Source organism: Monodelphis domestica, chromosome 5 (assembly GCF_027887165.1).
Source record: "Monodelphis domestica isolate mMonDom1 chromosome 5, mMonDom1.pri, whole genome shotgun sequence".
In the NCBI taxonomy this organism is placed as follows: Eukaryota; Metazoa; Chordata; class Mammalia; order Didelphimorphia; family Didelphidae; genus Monodelphis; species Monodelphis domestica.
In genome coordinates, this window is record NC_077231.1 from 314,311,358 (window position 1) to 314,335,702 (window position 24,345).

Consider the following 24,345-nt stretch of genomic DNA (forward strand, 5'->3'; position numbering starts at 1 on the left):
GGGGCTGCTTCCCCTCTCCCTCTGCCATGCACAATTTGATAAAGGGGCCCAGATTGCCTGTAGAAGTCCACACTACTGTACCCTACTCTGTCGGACATTAGCCATTTAACCAGTTTCCAGTTGTGTGGGATTGCACATAAAACTACTGGGAACATCTTTGTGCATAAAGCTGTTTTGTGGTTGTTTCTTAAACTCTCAGGGAATGTGACTAACCATGGAATGAATGTCAATAATAATATTCGCTGGCACGGAGCCAGCTCTTCAGGATTTTAGAAAGCCCTTTGGGTGCTATTATCTCATTTTACAAGGTCAGTAAACTGAGGCAGATGTTAAATGGCTTGGCTAGTATCACAGACAGTAAGCATCTGAGGCTTGAATTCAAGAACGAATCAAAGGGTGTTTTTTTCTGGGGGGGTAACTTTTTGGTTAACAGTCTTGTGCCTCATTTCTTAGGCTATTAAATGCCTTTTCTGTGAAGAGGGGGAAAATTTGCTAGAAATGAGGAAAATGCTCACTTGCCGCCTTTCAGAAATCAAAGAGGTTGAAGCTAGAGGAGAAAGCTGAATTCATCTAACCAGACTCTCTCTCGGGGTCTCCTTTTACAGAAGGGGAAATTAAGACTCATAAAGCTCAAATGACGCCTAAGGAAGAGTTAAGTAATGAAGGCATTCGCACTCGGGTCTCCTTTGCAAATCGGCGCGTTCTTTCTGCTGTCCTAAGAATGGCAACTGAATTGCATTATGAGAATTTGGGGAGTAGAACGCAGTGAGTAGGCTCGGTAGCTCTCCGAAGTTTCCTTCGCCGGCCGCCCCGGAGGGAAAATGAACTTCCGAGCGGGGTGTTCCTTGTTCCTTCCATAAGGAGACCCGTCCCCCTCCGGGGCCGGCGGGCGGGCTGGCGCCGCCGCGGAGCCAGCTGCGCCTGGGTTTCCTCTGGAGGGTGCGGAGGTGCTTGTGGCAACTTTGTAACTCAGGCAGTAACGTTTCCACGTGGGGAACTGCGGGCTTTTGCAGGCGCCACATGCTCTGCAAAGGTGGAAGTTCCGAGTAAGGCAGCGCTTCCACGCGCCCACACTGCCCACGGCCTGCAGCTCAGCACTGGCCCGGGCGCGGGGCTGTGGCCAGGCTTGCAGAGACGGGGGATGCACTGGGGGCGGGGGACAGCTTCCAGCGCGCTAGCTGCTCAGCAAAGCCGAGCGTGCAGAACCGGCCGCAAAGCTCCCCGGAGAGGCTAGCCCGGGGCGGGTGGGGCCTAGGGGGCCACCTGCAGGAGCCTAGGAAGGCCACGGCCCAGGTAGAGGCCACCCCAGAGCAGGCGGGCGGGCCCGTCAGCTGGGCAGAGCGGGCCAGCCCCCTTGCACTTCTCCCGCGCAGAAAGCCGCTCGGACCGCTCCACTGCCGCCCCACATTACGGGGGGGGAAGCCGCCACCGGGGCCCGGCCAGGCTGTGCCCGCGCTCCTCCGCGGCCCCTCCCGCGCGCCCCCGGCTAAGAAGAGCGTGTAAGACCACTATTGCGAGACCAGGCGCCACGCGCGGGGCCCGGAACTCGATCGGAGGCGGCCGGAGTGAGGCGGCCGCTTGAACGCTCCCCCCCCACGTCCGGGAGACGAGTGCGACTGCCCCGGACCCGCGCCGTCGCCAGCCCGCCGCTCGCGCTCGACTTTGGAGCACGGCGGAGTGTCCGGCGCCCTGCAACATTGTAGCCAGTGCGTCCGCCGGCCCGGCTCGGCCCGGCCCGGCCCGGCCCGCCTCGGCCCTGGGACGACGTCGCGCTCTGCCTTCCGCAGAGACTACGGCGCGCAGCTTGAGCTCGGCCTGGCCTTCTTCTCGCAAACATGGAGCTGGCGGCGGCGGCTAAGGTGAGGCTCCGGGTGCACACATGGCCCCGCGCTCCTTCCTTCCTCTTCCCTCCCGGCCTCCATGCCTGCTCCCCGGCTGCGCCTCGGGAACCCGGCCGGCCGGGAGCGTGCTAGGGAAGAGCAGCGAAGTAGAAGGCTCTCCCCGCCCCCCTCCCCTCCCCTCCCCCAGTACCGCGCCGCTGCTTTAGGATGGGGAGCGGAAAGAAAGGGTTCGGGCTGGGATTTTAGGGGATCCCTCCCCAGTCTAGACCGGCCGGGGGGGGGTTCTTTGCTTTGGGCTCCTGGAAAGGTTTCCCAGTTGCTTCCTCGGTCTACAGCCGTGCCTCTGACCCTCAATGCAGCCAGTTAGAAACCCGGCCTGGGCCCGGTGCACCGGACGGGTGTTTGCAAACTTATTAAAAAAAAAAAAAGGATCTGGGCTGGGCGGAGAGGTGCCCCGAGCCCCGCGGCCTCCACCTTGAATGTGCTTCTCCCTCTCCCGGCTGCGCTCGCCCTGACCCGGGGGAGGGGGTGTGCCCGGCCCCCTTTGGGACCGTGAGTGACCCAGTGCCCCAGCCCTGTGCGCTCAGCCGCTGTTGACTTAGCGCGCTCCCGAACGCCTCTGGCCACACACTGAAGCCCCAACTTCCAAAAAAAGGTGCGGGGGGGCAGGCTGGAATCCAGGCGCCGCCAAGCGGCCCCGGAGGTGTTGGGGGCGGGTTAGCAACTTTGCAGATGCTGGACCCTCCCCCCCCATCCACCTTGTTTGCCTGAGGAAGCCAGAAGGGCCCGGAGGATGTTTCTGACCCAACTTCCTAGGAAAACCCCGAGGTTTAGCAGGGGGAGGGACTTTGGGGCCCCTGCTGGGACCCTGAACCCCAGAGAGCGCTTTGGGGCCCCGGGGCCTGCCTTCCAATTTTGACGCTGCCTTTAGGCCAGTCTAGGGCAAGTCTCTTCCCCTTTTCAGTTCCTTTCCTCAGCTCCAAATGGGGGCGTTTATCGAATCCTAGACGTGAGCCGGCGGCCATCCTGGGAGCCCCCCCCCCCCCGGAAATTGAGATGCAGAGAAATGGCTTATTTGGGGCAAATCCGAGGACTCCTCCCCTGGGAATCCGGGGAAATGGAGCATTTGGGTATCACCCGGGGGTCCCGCCTGCCCTCCCAGGGCTGAGGCAGAGCCGGCCACTTAGGGTTCCTGAAGGGGCCCCAGATAGTGGGGGGGGGCTGAGCGGGAGGAGCCCGGCACCCCTCCCCCTCCCCCCTCTTCTCCGGCTCCTATTTGGTGAATAAACTTTCTTTCCGAGTGTAACTGGGGTCCCGGCCAGCCAGCGCGATCTTCAGCAATTAGGACAAATTGCTCGGTGTAAGATCAAGTGTTTGAAGAGCCCGCTGGCAGCTTGGCAGCCGGAGATGCTTTTCTAGGGCTGCCAGGCGTGCGCCTCCGCCAGGCCGGGAAGCTAATCAATAATCTGTTCTTTCTCGCCATACAATACAGTAGCGGCTTCCTCTCCCTCCCCTCTCTGGACCTCCGTTTTTCTGTCTGTAAAATGGGTTCTGGAGAGCTGGGCAGCCGGCCAATGGGGGGGGGCTGCCAGCTAGGGGACCCGGGTGTGGACAGGGACGTTTGCTGGTGACGTCATCCAAGGGGGCCGATCTGCCCCGCCTGACCCCTGGGGAAGGAGTTTGGGGTTTGTTTTTTAAAGACTTGGCTTATGGCAGGCAGCCTTCTGGGGAAGGGAAGGAAGACCCGGAGTTTGGTCCTCTCCCTAAGTGTGTTTATGATCCTTTATCACAAAGATAGTTCAGAAAAGAAAAGGCTCCACGTCCCCCCCTTCCTGAAGAGCAGCCAAGGCAGGACAGCTGCTGTGTGACCCTGGACAGGTCACTTCCCCTCCGTTTGCCCGTTCCTCCTCTGTAAATGGCCGTAAGAGCCGCCCCTCCCTCCGTCCCAGGGGGGTCCTGGGGAGGCCCTGGGCCCTGTGTTGGCCCCGTTTAACGTTCATCTTCTCCCCCTTCTCAGCGAGGAGCTTGTTGGCACCTTCAAAATAAGACGCTTCTCCGGCCTTCCGGGAGCTTCCGGGAAAATAACCTTCAGGAGATTGAAGGGTCTGCCTTCCCGCGGCCAGCCGCAGACCCCTGGCTGAAGGCTGGGCGGCCCCCTTCCCCCTGCTGTGCTCGGGATGAGGAGGGCTGCCCAGATTGGGGAGCCTCCGTGGCCACGTTTCTGGCCAGGAAAGGGCTGCCGGGGTGTCCGGGGGTCCAGGAGGCGTCTAGGCGGGCTCCCCCCTTCCCCGAAGGCTTTCACCGTCTCCAGCACCCCCAGAGGGTGCCCTTTGGCAGACGGGGTGCCGGGCATGGTGGGGGCTCCCCGAGCCTTCGGCCTTGGGCAAGAGCCAGAGAGCCCCGGTTCTCTGGCACCCCCTTTCTGGAGTGCCGTCTGCTTGGCTCCGTGGGGGAGGCAAGATGGGCCTGTTGATCGGCGCTGGCTTGGGGGGCCCAAATCCAAGTTCCGGAGGGACAAGACGAGAAGGGCCTGGAGCAGAAAGGAACCCAGTAAGCCAGGCCCGTCCTGGGGAAGCGGCCACCTGCTGAGGGGTGGGCTCAAGGACCAGCCTTGGTGGGCTCGGGGCATTCGCTCATCCCTTTGGTGTGCGCTGTACGGAGCGGCGTGTCCACACGCAGTGGCGTGTCTACACAGACCAGCCACGAAGGGGACCTTCCTGGGGCCTGAATTTCCTAGAAGGGCATCGTGGACGGGCCCTGCCTGGGCTCTTGCCCGTGGAGGGGCATCCGGAGGGGGCGCGCACGAGCACGAAGGCCCCCCATTGGGGTCCCCCGGAATCTTCTGTCCCCTGAAACCTCCTGGATGGCAGGTGCTGCCTTAGAGAGGAGGCAGCCCCCGCTTGGGGGCGGGTGAGGGCTCAGGAGAGGCCCCTCGGAATGGGGCGAATTGCTGCGGGGTCTGGGGGAGCCCGATGGAGGTGGAGCCTCCGCCCCCTCCTCGTTGAGCCCCGCGGGGTGCCGGGAGCTGGGTTTGGGCCAGAGACGGGTCCGGTGTTCATTCTCCCGGAGTAGAAACGGGCACCCGTGGGGGCGGGCAGAAGCCCGGAGGGGGGAGAGGCGGTGCTGAGGCGGCAGAACAGTGGGGGCGTCCAGGAGGGCCGGGAGGGAGAGCCCTGGGCTGCTGCCCCTTCAGGCACTGGGGAGCCACCAGGGCTTGTCCTGAGGGGGGGAGGGCAGGCGCTCGGCGCTGCCGCCATCTTGGACACCCTGGCTCTGCCCTCGGCGCTGGCTCACCCTTCTGGGCCTGCTCCTCCCCCAGTAAAAGGAAGGGCTCGGAGCTGCCCGGACACCATGGCCAGCCCGGGGCAGCCCAGCTGGGCGGCTCCTGAGGGGGGGGGGGCGCCCCATCCCCAGGTCTCCTCCTGCGTGCTCTGCTCCCTGAAGCGCCTTCCCGGCCCCGCCTGCCGCCGCTGGGAGAGGCGCTCGTCCCTCCCGTTCCCGGACACCCATCCCGGCCTGTCGGGGCAGACCCGCGGGTCAGAGCCGGAGGAGAGAGTGGGCCAGGCGCGGCTGCACGCAGGGTCCCTGGAAGGGGCTCTCGCAGAGCTGCCCTTCCGTGACCCCCCATTCAAGCTGGGGCTGTGCTGCCTTCGCCCTTTCCCGGGTCTTGAGGGCAGGTTTCAGCCGGGCAGCCCAGAAGCCGCTTGTGGGGGTGTCAGAGGGAGGGGGAAGGGCCGAGGGTGGAGGCTGGAGAGCAGGAAGGGGCCTCCGAGGAAAGCCCGGAGGCCGGGGAGAGGGAAGGTCTGGGCCTCCAGGCATAAGGATCGCCATTGAGAGAGCTGGACCTTCTCGGTCAGGCTGAGCCGCCTGGGCTCCCAGGGGCCACGGTGAGGGGCGGCCGGGCTGTCCCCTGCAGCTTCAGCCCGGCTCCTGGGCCTCCCCTCCCCCCAAGAGCCTCCTCGGGAGTGTAGAGTCCAGCATCGGTGGCCCCCCGTGGCCCCTGTGGTGGGGGGCTTTAGAGAGAGGAGGAAGGGCCTTGGGGCTCCTCGGAGGCTCGGAGGCCCCTAAGCGAGCTCCCTTCCCCACTGGGTTTCGGTTTCCCCAAGTGTAAGACAGGGAGGGGTTGGAACAGGCGACTCGGGGGCCCCCTGGGGGCAGGAGACGCTCTCGGGGGCCACCATGAGAAAGCTGGCGCCCGGCGAGGGGAAGGACACGTGCTGGGACTCGCGGGGAGGGAGGCCCTTCCAGCCTCCAGCTGCTCACTCCAGAGGCCGCGAGGGGCAGCTGAGACGGTGCCGGGGGGAGGCAGAGCCTGCTGGAAGGGGCGCCCTGGGCTCCGGATGGGCCGGCCTGGCAGGACCCCCTCCCCCTCCCCCTCCTCCCAAGGGGCCGCCTTGAGCCTTCTCTCCCTCCGAATCCCGAGCAGGTCCCCGAGGAGGTGGCCGACATCTTCAACGCCCCCAGCGACGACGAGGACTTTTTCGGGTTCGGAGATGACGTTCCCATGGAAACGCTGTACCTGGAGGACAGTTTCGACTCCCCGGAGCCAGGAAAGAAGGTGAGGCGCAGGTGGGGGGTCTGAACGGCTTACTGGAGAGCCAGAGGAAGCGGCGGGCCGGACTTCGGCCTCCAGAACCCCCCGGGGCGGGCCGGACTTTGGCCTCCAGAACCCCCCGGGAGGGGGTGAGCCAGAACGGGGCCTCCTGTGCAGGCGAAGGGAAGGGGCCGGCCCAGGAGGGCTTCCTTCTAGGGGGAGAGCCTGCCGGGCAGGGGCTCTCCTCGGGCTGCCCTTCTTCCATTTCCAGCGGCAAATGCTGCCCACGAAAGGCTTCCCGAGGGGGCGCCGGGCGGCTCGGTGGATGGAGAGCCAGGTCTGGAGATGGGGAGGTCCTGGGTTTCTGTCTGGCCTCCGACCCTTCCCCGCTGCGGGACTCCGGGCACGTCCCCTCCCCCGTTGCCCAGCTGGCCCGATCCTCAGCCCAGGATCTGATCCTTAGAAGGGGTGCAAAAGCCCCCGAACCTCCTGAGCCTGGGAGCAGGCCGTGGTGAGAGGCTGCTCCCTTGGGGCTCCCCTCTGCGTCTGTAAGGGGGCCCCTTCCTGCTCGGGGCCTTCCCTCCGGCTGGAGGCCTCGCTGGTCATCGGGGACGCGGCCGAGGAGGGCCGGCCGAGGCTTTTCAGGTGTCTCCTTCCTCTTGGGCGCCCCCCGCAGCTGCCTGCGTCACGGTTCCTCAAAGGTTCCGAGAGGGTCCTTCGTCCTTTCCGCTTTCAGTTACTCTTCACTGACCCAGAAGGGTCAGCCTAGCTTAGTCCAGTTCCCTCGTTTTACAGAGGAGAACCTGGAGGCTTGGCAAGGACAACTAGCCAGAGCTTGACCCGCCCCAGGGCTCAGGTTGCCGTCCTCGGCCTCCACTTTCCCCTCCGACCTCTTAAGAGGCACCAGCGAAGAGACGTTTTCCCTGAACTCCCTTTTTGGAAGGAAAATACGGGCGAGTGTGAGTGAGAGAGAGGACTTTTAGCCCACGTACGCGTTGCTCCCGGCAGGGTTTGCTTCCCTGCTTCTGGGAGGAACCTCCCTGGGGCTGGGGTGGAAGCTGGAGCCTCCCACCAGAAACCCTGCGAAGCAGGAAATCAATCATTTCTGCTTGCAGATGTCCTGTGGGTCAGAGCCTCCTGCCTGGCCTGGAGAGTGGGATGGGCTCCCCGGCGCCAGCCTGGGGGGGGATGGGCTCCCCCGTGTTGGGGTCCCCAGTGATTCCTAGAGAGGGGTCGGGCTCCCCAGCATCAGTCTGGGGGGGGACGGGCTCCCCCGTGTTGGGGTCCCTGGTGATTCCTAGAGAGGGGGACGGGCTCCCCAGCGTCAGCCTGGGGGGGGGACCGGCTCCCCCACGTCAGCCTGGGGGGGGGCAACGGGCTCCCCCCGTGTTGGGGTCCCTGGTGGTTCCTAGAGAGGGGACGGGCTCCCCCACGTCAGCCTGGGGGGGGGAACGGGCTCCCCCCGTGTTGGGGTCCCTGGTGGTTCCTAGAGAGGGGGACGGGCTCCCCAGCGTCAGCCTGGGGGGGGACGGGCTCCCCAGCGTTAGCCTGGGGGGGGGACGGGCTCCCCCCGCGTTGAGTGATTTCTAGAGAGGGGACGGGGTCCCCGGCATCAGCTGGAGATTGATGAACGTGTCTCCCCCTCCCTGTGTTTGTGTGGACTTAAAAGCACATTCTGGACTCTGGCAGGATCGACGTCGCCTCCCTGGAAGTCATAAATCTGCCAGGAAGGGAGCTGGAATGAAACCCTGTGACTCAGTTGCTCTTCAGACCGGCTGCCTGGAGGCGGCGGGTTGACGTTTTCTTTTTCTCTCGGCCAGGAGCTGCACTTCCATCCCACGCACACCACGGAGGAGCTGCGAAGGATTTTCACCGAGGACACAGACTCGGAGACGGAGGACTTCGAGGGATTTGCCTCGAGTGAGCTGAAGAGTCCCCCTGAGCTCATGGTACTCCTCCCCCCATTTTCAGGGCTTCCTTCTTTACAGATGTGAACTTGGTTGCCATAAAAGCATTCTCTAGTTGCAAATTATTCCCCCCCCCAGTTTATTTTATCCGCTGAGCCTCGAGGTGGGGTGGTGCAGAGCAGGGCATGGCCATGGGTGGGAAGGAGTTCCTGTGTGACCTCACTTACCACCCCTGGGCCTCAGTTTCCTCATCTGTAGAGGGAGGGGTTTGGATCCACGGATGGAGGGTGTCTTCCAGGCTTCAGCTTATTGTCCTTTGAATCCAGCCGGGCCGTCTGTTTCTGTCCATTGTGTGGTGGCGGGGCTGGCTTTTAGAATTGTCAATAGAGTCAATAGGGAAGGCCTGGGCGCCCCCGGCTGCTCTTCGGGCCAGGGACCCCGAAATCAGGGCCTGCGTGCGGGTCGTTAGTGGAGCTTAAAAAGCCGGTCGAATGTACGGCCCGGATTTCCCTCATGCCGTGAGTTTATCCTCGTTCTTTTTGTTTCTCTCTAAACAAGTCTCTGGTTGGTGCCAGAGGTGTAAAGGACTCAGCGGAAGCCCGCTGGGAGGGGGTTTGGCCTTGCCTTTCCTGCACAGAGTTTTGGGCCATCCAGGTGCAAACTCCCATCTTGTCCAGGGGGAAAGAGGGCCCCTTGGGGAGAGCCCCCGCTTCCCTCACCTCTGGGGTCTGCTCTTCTGCCTTCTCCCAGCCAGTAGCCGGGGCCCGTCCCACTTGCCTCCTTTGACCTCTCAGCACGTGGCTCTTCGATTTTCTGAAGATTGAGAGAAACGCCCTGGCCCAGGGGAGGCCGAGGGAGGACGTGCTCCTGTGTGGAACTGAGGTCCGCCTCCTTGGCATTTCCATCTTCCGATCCTCCTGAAATGGTTTCAAGGGCGTTCAGCTGCTTTTTCATCCTGTCTGACGCTTCGTGACCCCATTTGGGAAAGATCCTGCGTGGTTGGCTGTTTCCTTCTCCGGCTCATCTTACGGATGAAGAAACAGAGGCCAGCAGGGTGGAGGGACTTGCTCAGGGCCACACAGTGGGTGTCTGAGGCCAGATTTAAACTCGGGAAGGTGAATTTTGCTGACTCCAGGCCTGGCCCCCTTGCTCGCTGCCTTCTCTGATGCGCTGCGGCGCTTTCTTTCTCTTGTTCCCCATTTATCCCCGATGGTCCTTGTCAGGGGGTGTTTGCCCCTCGCTCTCCCCACTGGGACGTGAGCTCCAGGAGCCTCCAGGGACCAGCTCTGCCCCTTTCTGTATCCGCCGCGCTTGGTGCAGGGCCCGATCCAGAGGAGGCCTCGTGCTGCGTGTTGAGGGCCCGTCACATGTCGCCAATCACAGACTCCTTCTGGAGGTGTTGGCAGGCCATAGAGCTCTTCTGTTCCCTCCTTTTGTTAGCTCACAGAGTCTGAATCCAGCGATGAAGAAGATGCTGGAAGGGAGCCTGCGGGCATCGAGGAGGAAGAGGAGGAGGAGGAGGAAGAGGAGGAGGAGGAGGCCACCACAAAGCCCGCCTCCAGAAGGAGCAGCTTTGGACTTCGAGTCGCCTTCCAGTTCCCCAGCAAGAGTAAATCGGATATAAAGAAAAGGTATTCGGAGCCCTCCTTTTCCAGTGTACATTTTGAAGAGAATGAAAAAGTCCACAATTTGGGAAGGAAGAAAAACGGGAGAGCCGGGTACGGAGCCATGGAAGGGTCCGCATCGGAGTCTGAAGACGAGGCGAGGGAGCTGGGTCAGAGCGATTCCGATGCCCTGCTCAAGCGGGCGATGAACATCAAGGAGAACAAGGCCATGGTAAGAGGCTCCCCTCCAGGGGTTGACTCCAGGGGGGCCTCCGGAGGGAGGAAAACCTCCCTGGCTGGCAGGGGAACGGCCTTGCATGCTCAAAGTGAGAGAAGGGAGAGTAGAGGAGACCCAGGAGGTCATTGGGTTCGTTCCCCGAAGTGCACAGTGAGGAAACCGGGAAAGGGACAGGTCAGAAGTCAGAAGCAGTAGAGCGGAGCTAGGATTTGAACCCAGATCCCTTCACTCTTTCAATGGATGGGGGGCATTAGCTCGCTAGGGATTCCCCACTCAGATGGAACCACTGGTTTGGGACTCCCCCCAAACATACGAATGAGTGAATGAGTGTGCGCGTGTGTGAGAATATTCTACACACCAGCACATGTGTAAAATACACAGCACGCGGGTACACATACGGTGTGTGCATGTGAGTGATGTGTGTACGTGACTTCAGCTATCCTAAGTTAGTCTGTGTCCTGTGCTCGGAGCCGAGCCTCCACACAGGCGTAGCTAGATGCACATACTACGTACGCCACGCCGTGTCGTAAGGAACAAAGGCACGGTCACAGTGTTCCCTGTGAGGAGGAGTTTCTCTGCTGTTTCCTCGCTTGTGGCCCACGAGCGTGTCCATTTCCCCGTGTGTGCATTTCAGGCCTGCGTCAGTTTCCCTCTGGGGCATCGTTTGTCCCGAGACACAGTATCCGTGCTGGGTTTGCGGGGGTGGCGCTTCCTCGTACAAGTCAGATGCAGGAAGAAGAGAAGCCTCGTCTGAGGCTGCTCTGCGGGTGGGGGACGGGCACGGGCAGTGATGCTGCTTCTCTCTTCTGTCCTAGCTGGCTCAGCTCCTGGCGGAGCTGCATTCTCTCCCGGAGCTGTTCCCCGTGCAGACGCCGAGCCCGACTTACGTAAGTGGAAATCCTCGTCTGGGCCCCGGTTCCCCGGTGGACGGGCCCAGGGCGGCTTGCGGAGGCCCTTCTGTCTCTGTTCCAGAAAAAGAAGTCGACCAGGCGGGCCTTTTCAGAGGGACAGATAACACGGCGCATGAATCCCACCCGCAGCGCCCGGCCTCCGGAAAGGTTTGCCGTGGAGAACTTCTCGGTGTCGGCTCACTTCGAGGAGGAGCTGTGTGCTTTCCGGCGGGGGAAGAGGATGAGCAGGGTGCGTCTCTCCTCCCTGCGCCTTGCTTAGCCCGATCTCCTGGGCAGGTCTCCCGAGGAGCCTCTGATCTGCCCAGAGGGAGGCTTTCTGGGGCCTCCCTTCATCGTGCGGGGTGCCTTTGCCCAAGGTCCGAGCCTCACTGGGCTTTGGACACAGAGCACCAAGTTTAGCGCTGGAAGGGACCAGGAATGCGCGCTTCCCCCGTGTCTCCATTGTCTAGAGGAGGAAACAGAGGCTGGAGGAAAGGCCGGGATTCTAGCCAGCAAAGCTAAGATTTGGGGACTTGCAAGACTAGCATTCGGGTTGGTGCCGCCCTGCACATGACCCTCCCGTCGGCCCGAGAGGGTCCCCATTTTACAGATGACACGTTTTAGACCTCCATCTGCGGCCCTCCCTGAGCATTCGCTGCCCCCGAGGCCGGCGTCTGGCTTTTTCTGCCTCGTCACGGGTCATCTGGCTAGTTCTGGGTTTGGGGTCCTCCGCAGCAGGGGGAGGGGGGCGCTCTGTAGTGACGCCCCCTGATCGGCTGGCCCCGTCTCGGTCTCGTTCCCAGGGGAGGTGCCGGGTCTACAGGAAGCGGCGTCTGTCCTCCTTCCGGAGGGTGGATGAGATCACCGAAGACGAGCTGGAAAACGTGGCCGTCACCGTCCGGGACAAGATCTACGACAAGGTGCTGGTAAGGCGGGGCCGAGGTGGGTGCTGGGGGTGGGGGGTGGGCGGGCATCCCCTCGCCAGGCGGCGCCCAGCACCTTCCGCTCTCCCCTGGCAGGGGAACACGTGCCACCAGTGTCGCCAGAAGACCATCGACACCAAGACGGTGTGCCGCAATCTGGACTGCGGGGGTGTCCGGGGGCAGTTCTGCGGCCCCTGCCTGCGCAACCGCTACGGCGAGGATGTGCGGGAGGCCCTCCTGGACCCGGTAGGCCCCTCTCTGCGCCCTTCCGTCTCCCGCTGCCAGGGAGAGGCCTGGTGGAACGGGAGAGCCACGGGGGGAGCCTCCTTGGGCTCTGCCAGCTCTGTGACCCAGCTGCTGGGTGGGGGGAGCTCCTGGGCAGCCCCTTGTGCCAGAGAGGGAGGAGTGGATGGGAAGGGGGGCTCCAAGTTCTGCCGGCCCCCAGCCTCTGGGGGACCCCCTCTGGGGCCTTGCCAGGAGGAGGGCTGAGAACCCTGCGGTGACCCCGAAGAGTTCATGGATTCCAATTTCTTAGTGGCACAGTGGTCAGAGCACAGGCCTGGAGGCAGGAAGACCCGTGTTTGAGTCTGGCCTCCCTCCTCCCTTGGGAGCGAGCCAGGAGGGGGCTTCAGGCTGGGGCCGCAGACGGGAAGCCCCCTGCCTGAGACTCCTGCTGGGTACCTGCCCTGGCCAGGGCCCTGCTGGGTGCCTGCTCTCCCCACTGGGTGCCCACTCTCCCCACCAGGTGTCCACTCTCCCTGTGGGGTGCCCGCTCTCCCTGTGGGGTGCCCACTCTGCTGGGTGCCTGCTCTCCCCACTGGGTGCCCACTCTGCTGGGTGCCTGCTCTCCCCGCCGGGTGTCCGCTCTCCCCACCAGGTGCCCACTCTGCCAGGTACCCACTCTCCCTGTGGGGTGCCCACTCTCCCTGCTGGGTGCCTGCTCTCCCCACTGGGTACCCACTCTCCCCACCAGGTGCCCACTCTCCCTGTGGGGTGCCCTCTCTGCTGGGTGCCTGCTCTCCCCGCTGGGTGCCCGCTCTCCCTGCTGGGTGCCTGCTCTCCCTGCTGGGTGCCTGCTCTCCCCGCTGGGTGCCCGCTCTCCCTGCTGGGTGCCCACTCTGCTGGGTGCCCACTCTGCTGGGTGCCTGCTCTCCCCGCTGGGTGCCCACTCTCCCTGCTGGGTGCCCGCTCTCCCCGCTGGGTGCCCACTCTCCCTGTGGGGTGCCCGCTCTCCCTGCTGGGTGCCCACTCTCCCTGTGGGGTGCCCGCTCTCCCTGCTGGGTGCCCGCTCTCCCTGCTGGGTGCCCGCTCTCCCTGCGGGGTGCCCGCTCTCCCTGCTGGGTGCCCGCTCTCCCCGCTGGGTGCCCGCTCTCCCTGCTGGGTGCCCACTCTCCCTGTGGGGTGCCCGCTCTCCCTGCTGGGTGCCCGCTCTCCCCCATGTCCTCCAGCATCCCATCCCCCTGCACCGAGCCGGCTTCCCCTGTGGGTGACGGGCGGCTCCCCCCCCCCCCCAGGACTGGATGTGCCCCCCCTGCCGCGGGATCTGTAACTGCAGTTACTGTCGGAGGCGCGACGGCCGCTGTGCCACTGGGATCCTCATCCACCTGGCCAAGTTCTACGGCTACAACAACGTGAAAGAGTATCTGGAGAGGTGAGGCCGGGCTGGGGGCCTCGAGCCGGGGCCGCAGGGAAGAGCTTCCTTGTCCCGTAGAGACTGGGGCGCCCCAGAAGTCTCGGTGCCCACACAGGGGGCGCCTCTGGCAGGGTTGGGGCTGGAGAGGACAGGCTGTGGTCTTGGGGTGCCCCTTCTCGTGCACCCCATTCTACACGTGAGGGTTGGTGCCTCCAGGGGGGAGTCCGCTCTCCCGGATTGGGCTTGGGGCTGCAGGCTGGAGGCAGGGACGCCTCTAGGGGTCCTCTAGGCAGATCACCTCACCGTTTGCCTCAGTTTCCTCATGTGTAAAACTTGTGCTGGGGGTCCCGGGCTGGGGACTCGCTCGGGGGCAGCTCAGAGGGACGCCCTCTCTGTTCTCAGCATACAGAAGCAGCTGACCAAGGACCACTGAGCGGCCGAGAGGCCGCCGCGCTGACCGGACGGGACGATTGCGCCGGTCTGTCTGCACGGCGGCTCGCCGGCTCCCTCCGGACGCTGCTTCTTCTGGACGGTTTCTCAGGAAAGGGGCTCCCTCGCGGGCTCCCTGCCAGCGTCCGGCCTGCACAGACGCCGGCCACGACGGTCTTTTTTGTTGTTGCTCCTCTTGGAGAGCCCATCCCCCCCGAAGGCCACGCTCTGGGGGAGCCCCGGGCCTCCCCCAGTCTCGGATGTCCGCGAGATCTAGAATCGAAGCGGTTTTTCTTTTCCCTTTTATTACAAAGTGCAATTATGTGTAAGAACTTGAACAGTTTTATTTTCAGCGAGGCCCGAGGCCCAGTTTGCTTGTGGACGGCGGCACCCGATGGACCGCTCACCCACATCCGCCAGAAAGGGGCACCTAGACTTGGGGGGCTCCCCTCCCCCACTTTTATTTGGCTGATGCTTTAGTGTGTGTAAGAGGGAGAACTCTCAAATTTTGTTTTCTGGATGCCTGGGTAAATGGGTGGGGGGCCTCCCTTCTCCCTGGGGGGCTCCCCTGTCCCCTGGGGGCCTCTCTTCTCCGGGGGGGGGGGGCTCCCCTGTCCCCTGGGGGCCTCCCTTCTCCCCTGGGGGCTCCCCTCTCCCCCGGGGGCTCCCCTCTGCCTGGGGCTGGGTTCTGGGGTGTCCTCTGTTTCTTCCCCCCCTTTGCTGGTCCCCGGGAGGAGGCCGCCCTGGGCTCACACGGACAGCAGCAGGGCCGCCCCGGCCAGCACCCACTTGGCCGCCTTGTCGCGGCTCCGGAGGCCGAAGGTGCACACGTAGGTGGGGCCGCGCGCGCGGGTCCTGTACACGGGGCACTCGTAGGCGGGCTGCGGGTCCCGCCGGGCGGCCGGGGCGGCTCTCACGAAGAGGACGGGCATCGGGGCGGCGAGCTCCATGAGGCGGGCGTCCGCCAGGCTGCCGGCCTGCACGTCCCAGCGCGCCCCTAGGACAGAGGCCTGCCGTCAGCGCCCCCCAATAAACCTTCCTGTTCTCATGCACTCTCCTGCTGGTTTCTGGGGGAAGGGGAGTTGCCCGCGCCTCGCTAGCTGTTGCTTCTCCCAGCCTCAGTTTCCCCATCGGACCCCACACCGGGAGAGGGACCCCTGGGGGAGGGTGGGTCAGAGCCCCGGCAACAAATGGGGTATCCCTGGGGGAGGCTGCAAGGGTCTAGAGAAGCCGGCAGCTCTGTGGCCTCCGACTCCCGGCTTCAAACCCGGAGCTTGTTTACAGAGGGGGAAACTGAGGCACGGAGGGATGCTAACCGGGGACCTGTTCGGGGCTGGGGGGAGGAGGGGGGCAGGAAGAGGCTGTTGATGCCGGAGATGGGGGCCCCCCAGTGGCAGCATTCACACCATCGAGTACGGGGGTCCGAGCAGAGCCGCCCTTCCCCTTTCACCCATTGGAGGCAGAGGCTGGACAAGCCCAGCCCCTTCCCCTAAGACGGGGGGGGGGGGGGGGGGGGGGGGGGGGGGGGGAGGAGGGTTGCTGCCCCTTCCCAGACAGGACATCAAATGACGGGCGGCAGAGCCTGGCACAGTGCTTCGCACCCGCCCTGTCCTGGGTTCCCGGCACTTGGCCGGTCGCGCAGGGGAGACTGGAGCGGGGGTGCCCGTCCGGCCGTGCTGCCTCCCCTAAGAGGCCTGGAGGCGCTCACACCAGCCCGTGGGTGTAGACGCCGGCCCGGTGTCCGAGCAGGGAACGAGCTCCCAGCCACGCCTCGCTGGTCGCTTCCCTCGGAGACCCCTCCTCCGGCCGAGCCTCAGCCCCGCCCCCGCCCGGGCAAGGCGCTCACCTTCCATGAAGAGCCCGTGGAGGTAGGCGCCTTCCCGCGGGGGGTGGCCGAAGTCCTCCTTGGACTTCTTGGTCACGTCCACGCTGAGGCCCATCGAGTCCAGAGGCCACTGGTTCTTCCGCGCCGCGCTCTGCATGACGGCTGCGGGGGGAGACAGCGAGTAAGGAGACGCCCCGGCCTGGGCCGCCCACCACCCGCCCAGCAGGCGTTCCCCGCTCTTGGCCCCTCCCCCTCAGGCCGGGGGCGGGGCCTCCCGGAGCCCCTCCCTACCGGTCAGGAAGGACTGCGGGTTAAAGAAGCCGGGCAGCCACACTACGGCTGGCAGGGCCAGGTCTTGGCTCCACGTGTCGAGCTCTCGGCACCTCGTGAGGAGGTCGCTGAACCTGGGGGAGGAGAGGAGAAAGGCGGCGCGTTATTGCCGCTGATTTTATGGTTCGAAACCCTCAACCGGCCTGGAGAAGGGGCTGCGCCGTGGGTCTGAGGCAGAAGAGCCGGGAGCGCTGGACCACGGGCGGAGGGACCTGCCCGGGGTCACATGGCTCATAAGTGTTACCTCGAATTTGAACCCAGATCCTCCCCACTCCAGGCCCAGCATGCCCTGGGCGGCTCCTCCTCGATGGGTTCAACAGGCTCGGCGGTTCTGGGGGTTTTGCCAATTCACCAGAGAAGCTGGACCAGAGCAGCCAAGAAGGGAGCCGGCGTTCCCGCCTCCTCCGGGGTTTGCACCCAGGGCGGGGCCAACGCTGGGCCTCCTAGGACAGGCCCCTCCTTCTGGGAGCCTCCCCAACCCGAGATAGAAACAGGGCCTGGCGGTGGACAGCAGCCTACTCCTTGGCACTGGCACCCGGATTCTGGACGCAGGCTTGGGCTTAAAGAGCCCCATCCGGGAGGTGCGTGAGGTGGCGCCCATGGCCACCCAGGGCAGAGCCCTCTGGGAATGAGGCTGGTGGGGATTCTCTCTGGGAGGGATGGCTGGCTGATGGGAGCCCAGCATGTTCGAGAAGACTTGGGTGTCCCCATGGGTGCCTGGCGTGTTAGAGAACACTTGGGGACCCCCATGGGTGCTTGGTGTGTTAGAGAACACTTGGGTGTCTGGCCTGTTAGAGAAGACTTGGGTGCCCCCATGGATGCCTGGTGTGTTCTAGAACACTTGGGTGCCCTCATGGGTGCCCAGCATGTTAGAGAACACTTGGGTGCTCCAATGGATACCTGGAATGTTCAAGAAGACTTGGGTGCCCCCATGGATGCCTGGTGTGTTCTAGAACACGTGGGTGCCCTCATGGGTGCCCAGCATGTTAGAGAACACCTGGGTACCCCAATGGGTACCTGGCATGTTCAAGAAGACTTGGGTGTCCCCATGGATGCCTGGTGTGTTCTAGAACACTTGGGTGCCCCCATGGTGGCTGGCATGTTAGAGGAGACTTGGGTGCCCCCATGGGTGCCCAGCATGTTAGAGAACACATGGGTGCCCCAATGGGTACCTGGAATGTTCAAGAAGACTTGGGTGCCTCCATGGATGCCTGGTGTGTTCGAGAACACTTGGGTGCCCTCATGGGTGCTTGGTGTGTTAGAGAACACTTGGGTGCCTGGCATGTTAGAGAAGACTTGGGTGCCCCCATGGGTGCCCAGCATGTTCAAGAAGACTTGGGTGCCCCCATGGATGCCTGGTGTGTTCTAGAACACTTGGGTGCCCTCATGGGTGCTTGGTGTGTTAGAGAACACTTGGGTGCCTGGCATGTTAGAGAAGACTTGGGTGCCCCCATGGGTGCCCAGCATGTTCAAGAAGACTTGGGTGCCCCCATGGATGCCTGGTGTGTTCTAGAACACTTGGGTGCCCTCATGGGTGCCCAGCATGTTAGAGAACACTTGGGTGCCCCAATGGGTACCTGGAATGTTCAAGAAGACTTGGGTGCCCCCATGGATGCCTGGTGTGTTCTAGAACACTAGTTGCCTGGCATATTTGAGAACACTTGGGTGCCCTCATGGGTGCTTGGTGTGTTAGAGAACACTTGGGTGCCCGGCATGTTAGGGAAGACTTGGGTGCCCCTATGGGTGCCCAGCATGTTCAAGAAGACTTGGATGCCCCCATGTATGCCTGGTGTGTTCTAGAACACTTGGGTGCCCTCATGGGTGCTTGGTGTGTTAGAGAACACTTGGGTGCCCACCATGTTAGAGAAGACTTGGGTGCCCAGCATGTTCAAAAAGACTTGGGTGCCCCCATGGATGCCTGGTGTGTTCTAGAACACTTGGGTGCCCTCATGAGTGCCCAGCATGTTAGAGAACACTTGGGTGCCCCAATGGGTACCTGGATTGTTCAAGAAGACTTGGGTGCCCCCATGGATGCCTGGTGTGTTCTAGAACACTTGGGTGCCTGGCATATTTGAGAACACTTGGGTGCCCCCATGGGTTCCCAGCATGTTAGAGAACACGTGGGTGCCCCAATGGGTACCTGGAATGTTCAAGAAGACTTGGGTGCCTCCATGGATGCCTGGTGTGTTCGAGAACACTTGGGTGCCCTCATGGGTGCCTGGTGTGTTAGAGAAGACTTGGGTGCCCCCATGGGTGCCCGGCATGTTCAAGAAGACTTGGGTGACCCCATGGATGCCTGGTGTGTTAGAGAAAACTTGGGTGCCCCAATGGGTGCCTGGTATGTTCAAGAAGATGGGTGCCCCCATGGATGCCTGGTGTGTTCTAGAACACATGGGTGCCCCCATGGTGGCTGGCATGTTAGAGGAGACTTGGGTGCCCCCATGGGTGCTCGGCGTGTTAGAGAAGACTTGGGAAGCTCTACTGTGGCCTGGCCTCTTCTCAAGACGTCCAGGACGCTGGCTCTTCCCTCTCTGCCGATCATTGGAGCCATCACTGCTCCCTTTGGTGTAAGCTCTCTGCCAAAGCCCCCTCTGATGTTCCGTGAGCTGTTGGCCAAGTCAGCCTCTGAGCTTCTCTAGAGGTTGGCCCAGATGGCCTCGGAGGCCTCCTCCCCCAGGGTAGGCCTTTATCTTGCTGGGCCTCAGTTTCCTGCTCCGTAAACCCGAAGGGGAGTCAGAGGGTCCCCGAGGGCTCTTCCAGCGCCCTTTCTCTGCTCCCAGCACCCGAGCTCTCATGGACCTGCCCAACAGCACCTTCCTCAGCAGAGGGGGTCCCCGACATCCAGGGGTACCTCATAGCTCACAAGTGCTGGAAGGCTTCGGGGTCCCTCTCGGCCTGCTGGGGGGTGAGTGGAGTGGGAAGGGCGCCAATTCTGCCAGCTTCTCTCCCGGCCCCTGCCTGGGGGCCACTCGGGCTCTCTCCTCCGCTTACGGGAGTTTCCAGTTTAGCCCTGCATGGTAGGTCTTCCGGATGTTGCCGTCCCCTTTGTGCCATGGAGGGAACACCCAGAAGGGGACAACTTGCCAAGAGTCCCCCTGCCAAGGGTCTGACTCCAATAGGCATCGCAGCAGCAGTCATGGAGGAGCAACAAGAAGACGAGACCCAAGTCCCCCTGGGAGAGCCCCGAGAGACGAGGCGGAACCGGGAAGAGGAATCGTCTGAGTCGGCATCTAGAAGGCCTCTCAGGCTGGCCAAGCTTTTCCCTCTGGCCCTGGCCTTGCCTCGAGGACCCCCACCTTTTCCCATTTGGGGTGTCCTAGAATGGGGGGGGCTGGGAAGGGAGAAGAAGCTGGGTTCAGTCCTGCCTTGGCCGGGGCCTTTGGGGAGGTTCTGGCGCTGTTTCCCCCCAATAAGATGAGAGGGCCGGACCATCCCCACTCCCGCTCTGGCCCAGCCCATCATTGATCCTTTGGGGTTTTTCCGTAAACGTTTCTTATAGAATTAATCATTCTTTTTCTTTCCCTGCCCTTCATGCAAACACCAACTCCCCGTCCAGAGGGGATCGCTCCGGCCTCCCCCGCCTCCTTGTGAATGGAGGGCCGACCCTGAGCCCTCTTACCACTGGCCGAGGCCATAGGTGGAGGGATAGGCCAGCCGGAGCCAGGCGTCGGGCACGGCGTCGCCCTTCAGGGCCATCTGCTGGGCTTCCATATCGGGAGAGAGCGTGAGCTCGCCCTGCGGGGGGGGAGAAGAGAGCAGCCCGGTCAGTGGTCAGAGAGGCCGGGCCCCGCCGGAGCCGGTGAGTGGCCAGAGAGGCCGGGCCCCGCCGGAGCCGGTGAGTGGCCAGAGAGGCCGGGCCCCGCCGGAGCCGGTGACTTGCCAGAGAGGCCGGGCCCCGCCGGAGCCGGTGAGTGGCCAGAGAGGCCGGGCCCCGCCGGAGCCGGTGAGTGGCCAGAGAGGCCGGGCCCCGCCGGAGCCGGTGAGTGGCCAGAGAGGCCGGGCCCCGCCGGAGCCGGTGAGTGGCCAGAGAGGCCGGGCCCCGCCGGAGCCGGTGACTTGCCAGAGAGGCCGGGCCCCGCTGGAGCCTGCGCACGCGCTTACCTTCAGCCCGAGGTCCAGGCGCTGCAGTGAGCCGCGGATCTCCCGGAGCAGCGCGTTCATGCGCTCACACTCTTGGAGGCACACGAGGGCGTAGGGGCTGCGCATGGCCGCTTTGTGGGCCATCTCCGCCGTGTCGAACTCCTCGGGAAGCTTCTCCAGGATGTCGTCCAGCATCGTCTTGACCTTCAACAGAAAGGGGAAGAGTGACGCAGCTTTCCTGGTGTGGGTCCTGGTGGAGAAGCATCCACGGAGCCACGAAAGCCGGAGGTCAAGCCCTACCCTGGGCGCGTGCTAGAAGGAAGACTGGACGAGGGAATGGGGAAGGGCCATGAGGATGAGCCGCCCTCGGCTCAGTTCTAGGCGAACCGTGTCTTGGGCCCTTCGGCCATCTCATGTACCGATCCTGCTCCTCGGTGTGAGGTTGCACCCTAGCCTTGGTCGCTCACCCTAGCGATGGCCTTGCTCAGCCGCCATCCGAGAAAGGAAAGCAGGAAGGCAGCCTGGTCTGAGGAGAAGGCATGGCGGGCTCTCCATCGTGGCACTGAGATCAGGAAGGTGCTGATTGACAGCTCCTGCCCCCTCCTGGGGCTGGAGGAGAGCATCCAGACCCAAAGCAGGCACCATGTCTGATGCAGCCTCCGGATGGGAGGGACGGACCCTTGGCCCTGGCTGCCCAACACGCTTCTTCACTGTTGGGCTAGTGTCCGTGACCGCCTCCTCCAGGGTGCCTATTGGCTCATCACTGGGCGAAAGGATCCGGATCAGAAAGTCTAGGACAAACCTAACATGCTGAAACTTAAGAGTCAAACGGAGGCGTCGTCGCTTGGGCAGAACATGGCTCGCCTCTCTCTGGGAGCTCTTTGGCCGACGAAGATCCAGCAACTCGAACCCGTTTGGCCGTTTAAATAAATGAACGTCTCACAGCAGCTCTCCAGTCAAAGGGGAGCGTTTGGGCTTGTGCTAAAGCTCGAGGAGGGCCCAGGACGAGGGAGGAGAGTCTCGCTGGCCTCTAGCCTTGCTGGACATCCCTGGAGGATGGGGTTAGTCCGGAGCCGCACATGCAAGCCAGGAGACGGAGTTGATGGAGAACGCCAATGTGACAGACGGGACGAAGCCCACTTGGGATTGCTCCAAGAGCCAAGGGGTCTCTTAACTGCAGGAAAAGAGCCTGAGGAGGGCCAGGAAAGCTGGGGTCCGCTGTCTGTAGGCTTGTCCGGTGGGAGAGGGATGTCTATATTCCTATAACCTACTTAATTGCTTATTGAATGCTTCCTGTCGGGCAGCTCCATGGTGCAGCAGGGAGAGGGCTGGGATGGAAGCCAGGAAGACTTCTTGAGTTCAGATCTAGCCTTAGACTCTTACAAGCTGGGTGACCCTGAGCAAATCACTTCACCCTGGTGGCCTCAGTTTCCTCACCTGTCAAATGAGCTAGAGAAGGAAATAGCAAACCAAACTCCAGTATCTTTGCCAAAAAACCTCAGCTAGGGTCATGAAGAATAGGACCCAACTGGAAAAAAAATAACTGCTGTATTTAGTTCTGATAACCAAGTTAGTGAAGAAGGGCAGTGAAGAAGCCAGTTTCGGCTTAATATTAGGAAGAATTTCCTAACAAAGAGCCACCCCAAAGAGGACTTGGCTGTGTGGAGAGGTGGGGGCTTCCTCTTGTGAGAACCTCTGGGCCTTCTCCTAGGGAAAGACCAGGCTGGAGAGCGGATTCCCACTCGGGGGACGACTAAACCAGACGTCCGAGGGTCACAGGCTTAGAAATTTAGAATTGGAAATGTCCCAAGATGTCCAGCCACCTCATTTTACAGATGAGGAAGCAAGCTGACAAAGAGAAAAGGGAATGTGCAAGTTTTCATCGATGGCAAAATCAAGATTTGAACCCAGGCCCTCTGCCTCTAATGCTAACACATCTGTTTCATTCTTTCCATGATGAGGGACTCACTACTCCTAAAGCAGCCCTTTCTAATATGATGGATTATTGTTGGAATATTCCTTCTTCTCTTAAGCTAAGCTAAGGCAGGTCACAAGCCAGCATCTGGAACTTCAAACAGATAGACTTCCCATTGGCTAGCTCGGTGATTAAGAGGGAAGCAAAGGGTTGTGGGTCACTTGACTGGCAAGGAGTCTACACACTTTATTTACCTTCTGTTAACTCACTTTTATCTGATGACATTTTCTTACATTTCTTCAGGAGAATTGCACAACTTGTTTTAAACTAGTCTTAACTTGGACCTGGGATTAGCCTTCATGGGCTCCATTAGTTACAAATCAAAATGGCGCCTCTAGCAGAGAATGCTGTCCATTTCTCCCTGCCTCGTACATTTTCCCTGGAACTTTAACTCCAGTAGTAGCTTTTGTTCTCTGAGTGCCTCTTTTTGATGGTAACAATGAAAAGCTGCATTAGGGTGCCTGAATGGCCAGTTGTTCCGATGCCTTCCCAAGCTGCTTCTTGTGGGACGTCTTCAAGACTGTTCTTGAGCCGAGGAATGAAAAACGCCACAACATTTGTGTGTTTGGGATAAATTGGCCAATTCTTGGCGGGTAAAAACAACAACAATGACAAGAAGTGGCCCCTTCCACGAAACAATAATCAGTAGCATTCAGATGGCATTTTAGGGTTTGCAAATGTTAAAGGGAAATTAGCCAGAGCAAGAGCAATGCTGCAAAGCAGGAGCAGGAGATCCTGTAGGGCAGAAGAGCGAGGGTCCAGAACTCTGGAGAAGTGGCAGGCAGCTTCTTCTTCTGAGAGAGACAGTGAAGCAGCCAGGAGTCGGGTTTCAGTCTGGTTCTTCTGGGATAGACCCAGAGATTCTCTCTTCTATGGCGTTCCTTGTGATCCAGCCTGTCCCCGTGGATCCTGCTGCTGCTCAGAGTGATTCCAACAGAACTACTTGAGACTCCAGAGGACAACTGTCTGTGAGACTTTCCTTTGAGCCCTGTTCTGCTCCCTTCACTTCCTCCCCACTTTTATATATTAACTAAGGGGGGTTCATTTAATTAGTTGTAGGAAGTAGATTTATCGTAGAAAAGTAGTCAGTAGTGTAGGTTAACAACTTGATTTTGGTTTTAGATAAATCATCCCAATTCCCTTCCCTTCCTTCCCTTATCTTAAACTATTATTTTAGTTATATTTATTTATATATATTATCTCAGTACAGTTATTTCACAAAGCATTTTATAAAAACTATCAGTTAAATTTTAAATAAAATAGTAATTAATTATTAATAATTATGAATAGAATATATTTATATATCTTCTATGTTATAATATAGTAATATAATTAATAATAATAATAAATTAAATAGTAATAAATAAATAATAATGTGAGGGAGGTGCTATTGACCTTTTGGAGGAAATTGAGACAGAGCGGTCACCTGCCTGGGGGCACATAGCTAGTAAACATCAGAGGCAGGATTTGAACTCTTGTCTTCCTGATTCCAAGGCCAACCTTCTATCCAATACTCCCCTTCACTGACTCAAGCTCAGTCTGCAGCCAGTTGCTCATACCATACCCTATTCATTGGAGAGTTATGATTGGATATACGTAACGCTAAGAGGGACAGGGAGAGTGAATGTGTGATTACTCTTTAAAATTGCACCATGCCCATTGTCTGGCCCTTCCTGTGCCCTACCTTGGAACCAATGCACAGTATTGATTCTGGGATGGAAGGTGAGAGTTTAAAACAACAATTTGCCTCATCCTTCTCCAAAGAGGGAGGGATGTCATTGGCCGCTGCTGCCTCCCCTCATCCCGGGACCCCCAGTGATGGGCTGTGAGAAGTGGGTGAAGAGCGGCGAGGAGGGGTAAAGGACAGGCTGTACCTTTTCCTCGGTGGACTGGGCCATGTCTTCACTGATCAGAAGATTCCTGGGCTGCATCTCCAGCAGGATTCTGAAGAGCGTGTTGGAAGTCACTGTCAGGAATCCAATTTCAGCGTTGGGATGGAGTCCGTACAATGCTGGGCTTTCTGGGGGAAGCATTTCTTCTATGTATTGGTGGTAGCCCACGTAGTCCAAGTTGAGGGGAGCCGGGAAACCCGGAGCCAGCAGAAGCTCCCCTTCAAACTGCCACCACAGAAGGAAA

At 61.0% G+C, this 24,345-nt stretch overlaps 2 protein-coding genes across 8 annotated transcripts in view; one reads left to right on the forward strand and one right to left on the reverse strand.

Annotated features, from left to right (window-relative positions):
* Positions 1 to 1,268: 1,268 nt before the first annotated feature.
* On the forward strand, positions 1,269 to 15,051 carry CDCA7L (cell division cycle associated 7 like). 2 transcript variants are annotated; one of them, XM_056800518.1, is made up of 10 exons: positions 1,269 to 1,859; positions 6,268 to 6,399; positions 8,196 to 8,324; positions 9,723 to 10,118; positions 10,940 to 11,011; positions 11,097 to 11,264; positions 11,818 to 11,940; positions 12,034 to 12,183; positions 13,452 to 13,588; positions 13,973 to 15,051. In XM_056800518.1, the coding sequence occupies exons 1-10, from the start codon at positions 1,836 to 1,838 to the stop codon at positions 14,001 to 14,003; spliced, it is 1,362 nt and encodes a 453-aa protein (XP_056656496.1). In that variant the 5' UTR covers positions 1,269 to 1,835; the 3' UTR covers positions 14,004 to 15,051. The 2 variants fall into 2 exon arrangements, with proteins under 2 accessions (XP_056656496.1, XP_056656495.1); XM_056800517.1 differs by lacking the exon at positions 1,269 to 1,859 and adding an exon at positions 3,672 to 4,391.
* Positions 14,196 to 24,345, reverse strand: part of DNAH11 (dynein axonemal heavy chain 11) — a 272,410-nt gene continuing 262,260 nt past the window's right edge. For all 6 annotated transcript variants that reach the window (XM_056800511.1, XM_056800512.1, XM_056800510.1 and 3 more), the window contains 6 exons: positions 24,084 to 24,326; positions 20,256 to 20,438; positions 19,774 to 19,889; positions 16,116 to 16,228; positions 15,846 to 15,986; positions 14,196 to 14,996 (listed from right to left, as the gene is read on the reverse strand). In XM_056800511.1, coding sequence (XP_056656489.1) covers positions 14,749 to 14,996; positions 15,846 to 15,986; positions 16,116 to 16,228; positions 19,774 to 19,889; positions 20,256 to 20,438; positions 24,084 to 24,326 — 1,044 coding nt within the window. In that variant the 3' untranslated portion in view covers positions 14,196 to 14,748. The remainder of the gene's footprint in view (positions 14,997 to 15,845; positions 15,987 to 16,115; positions 16,229 to 19,773; positions 19,890 to 20,255; positions 20,439 to 24,083; positions 24,327 to 24,345) is intronic.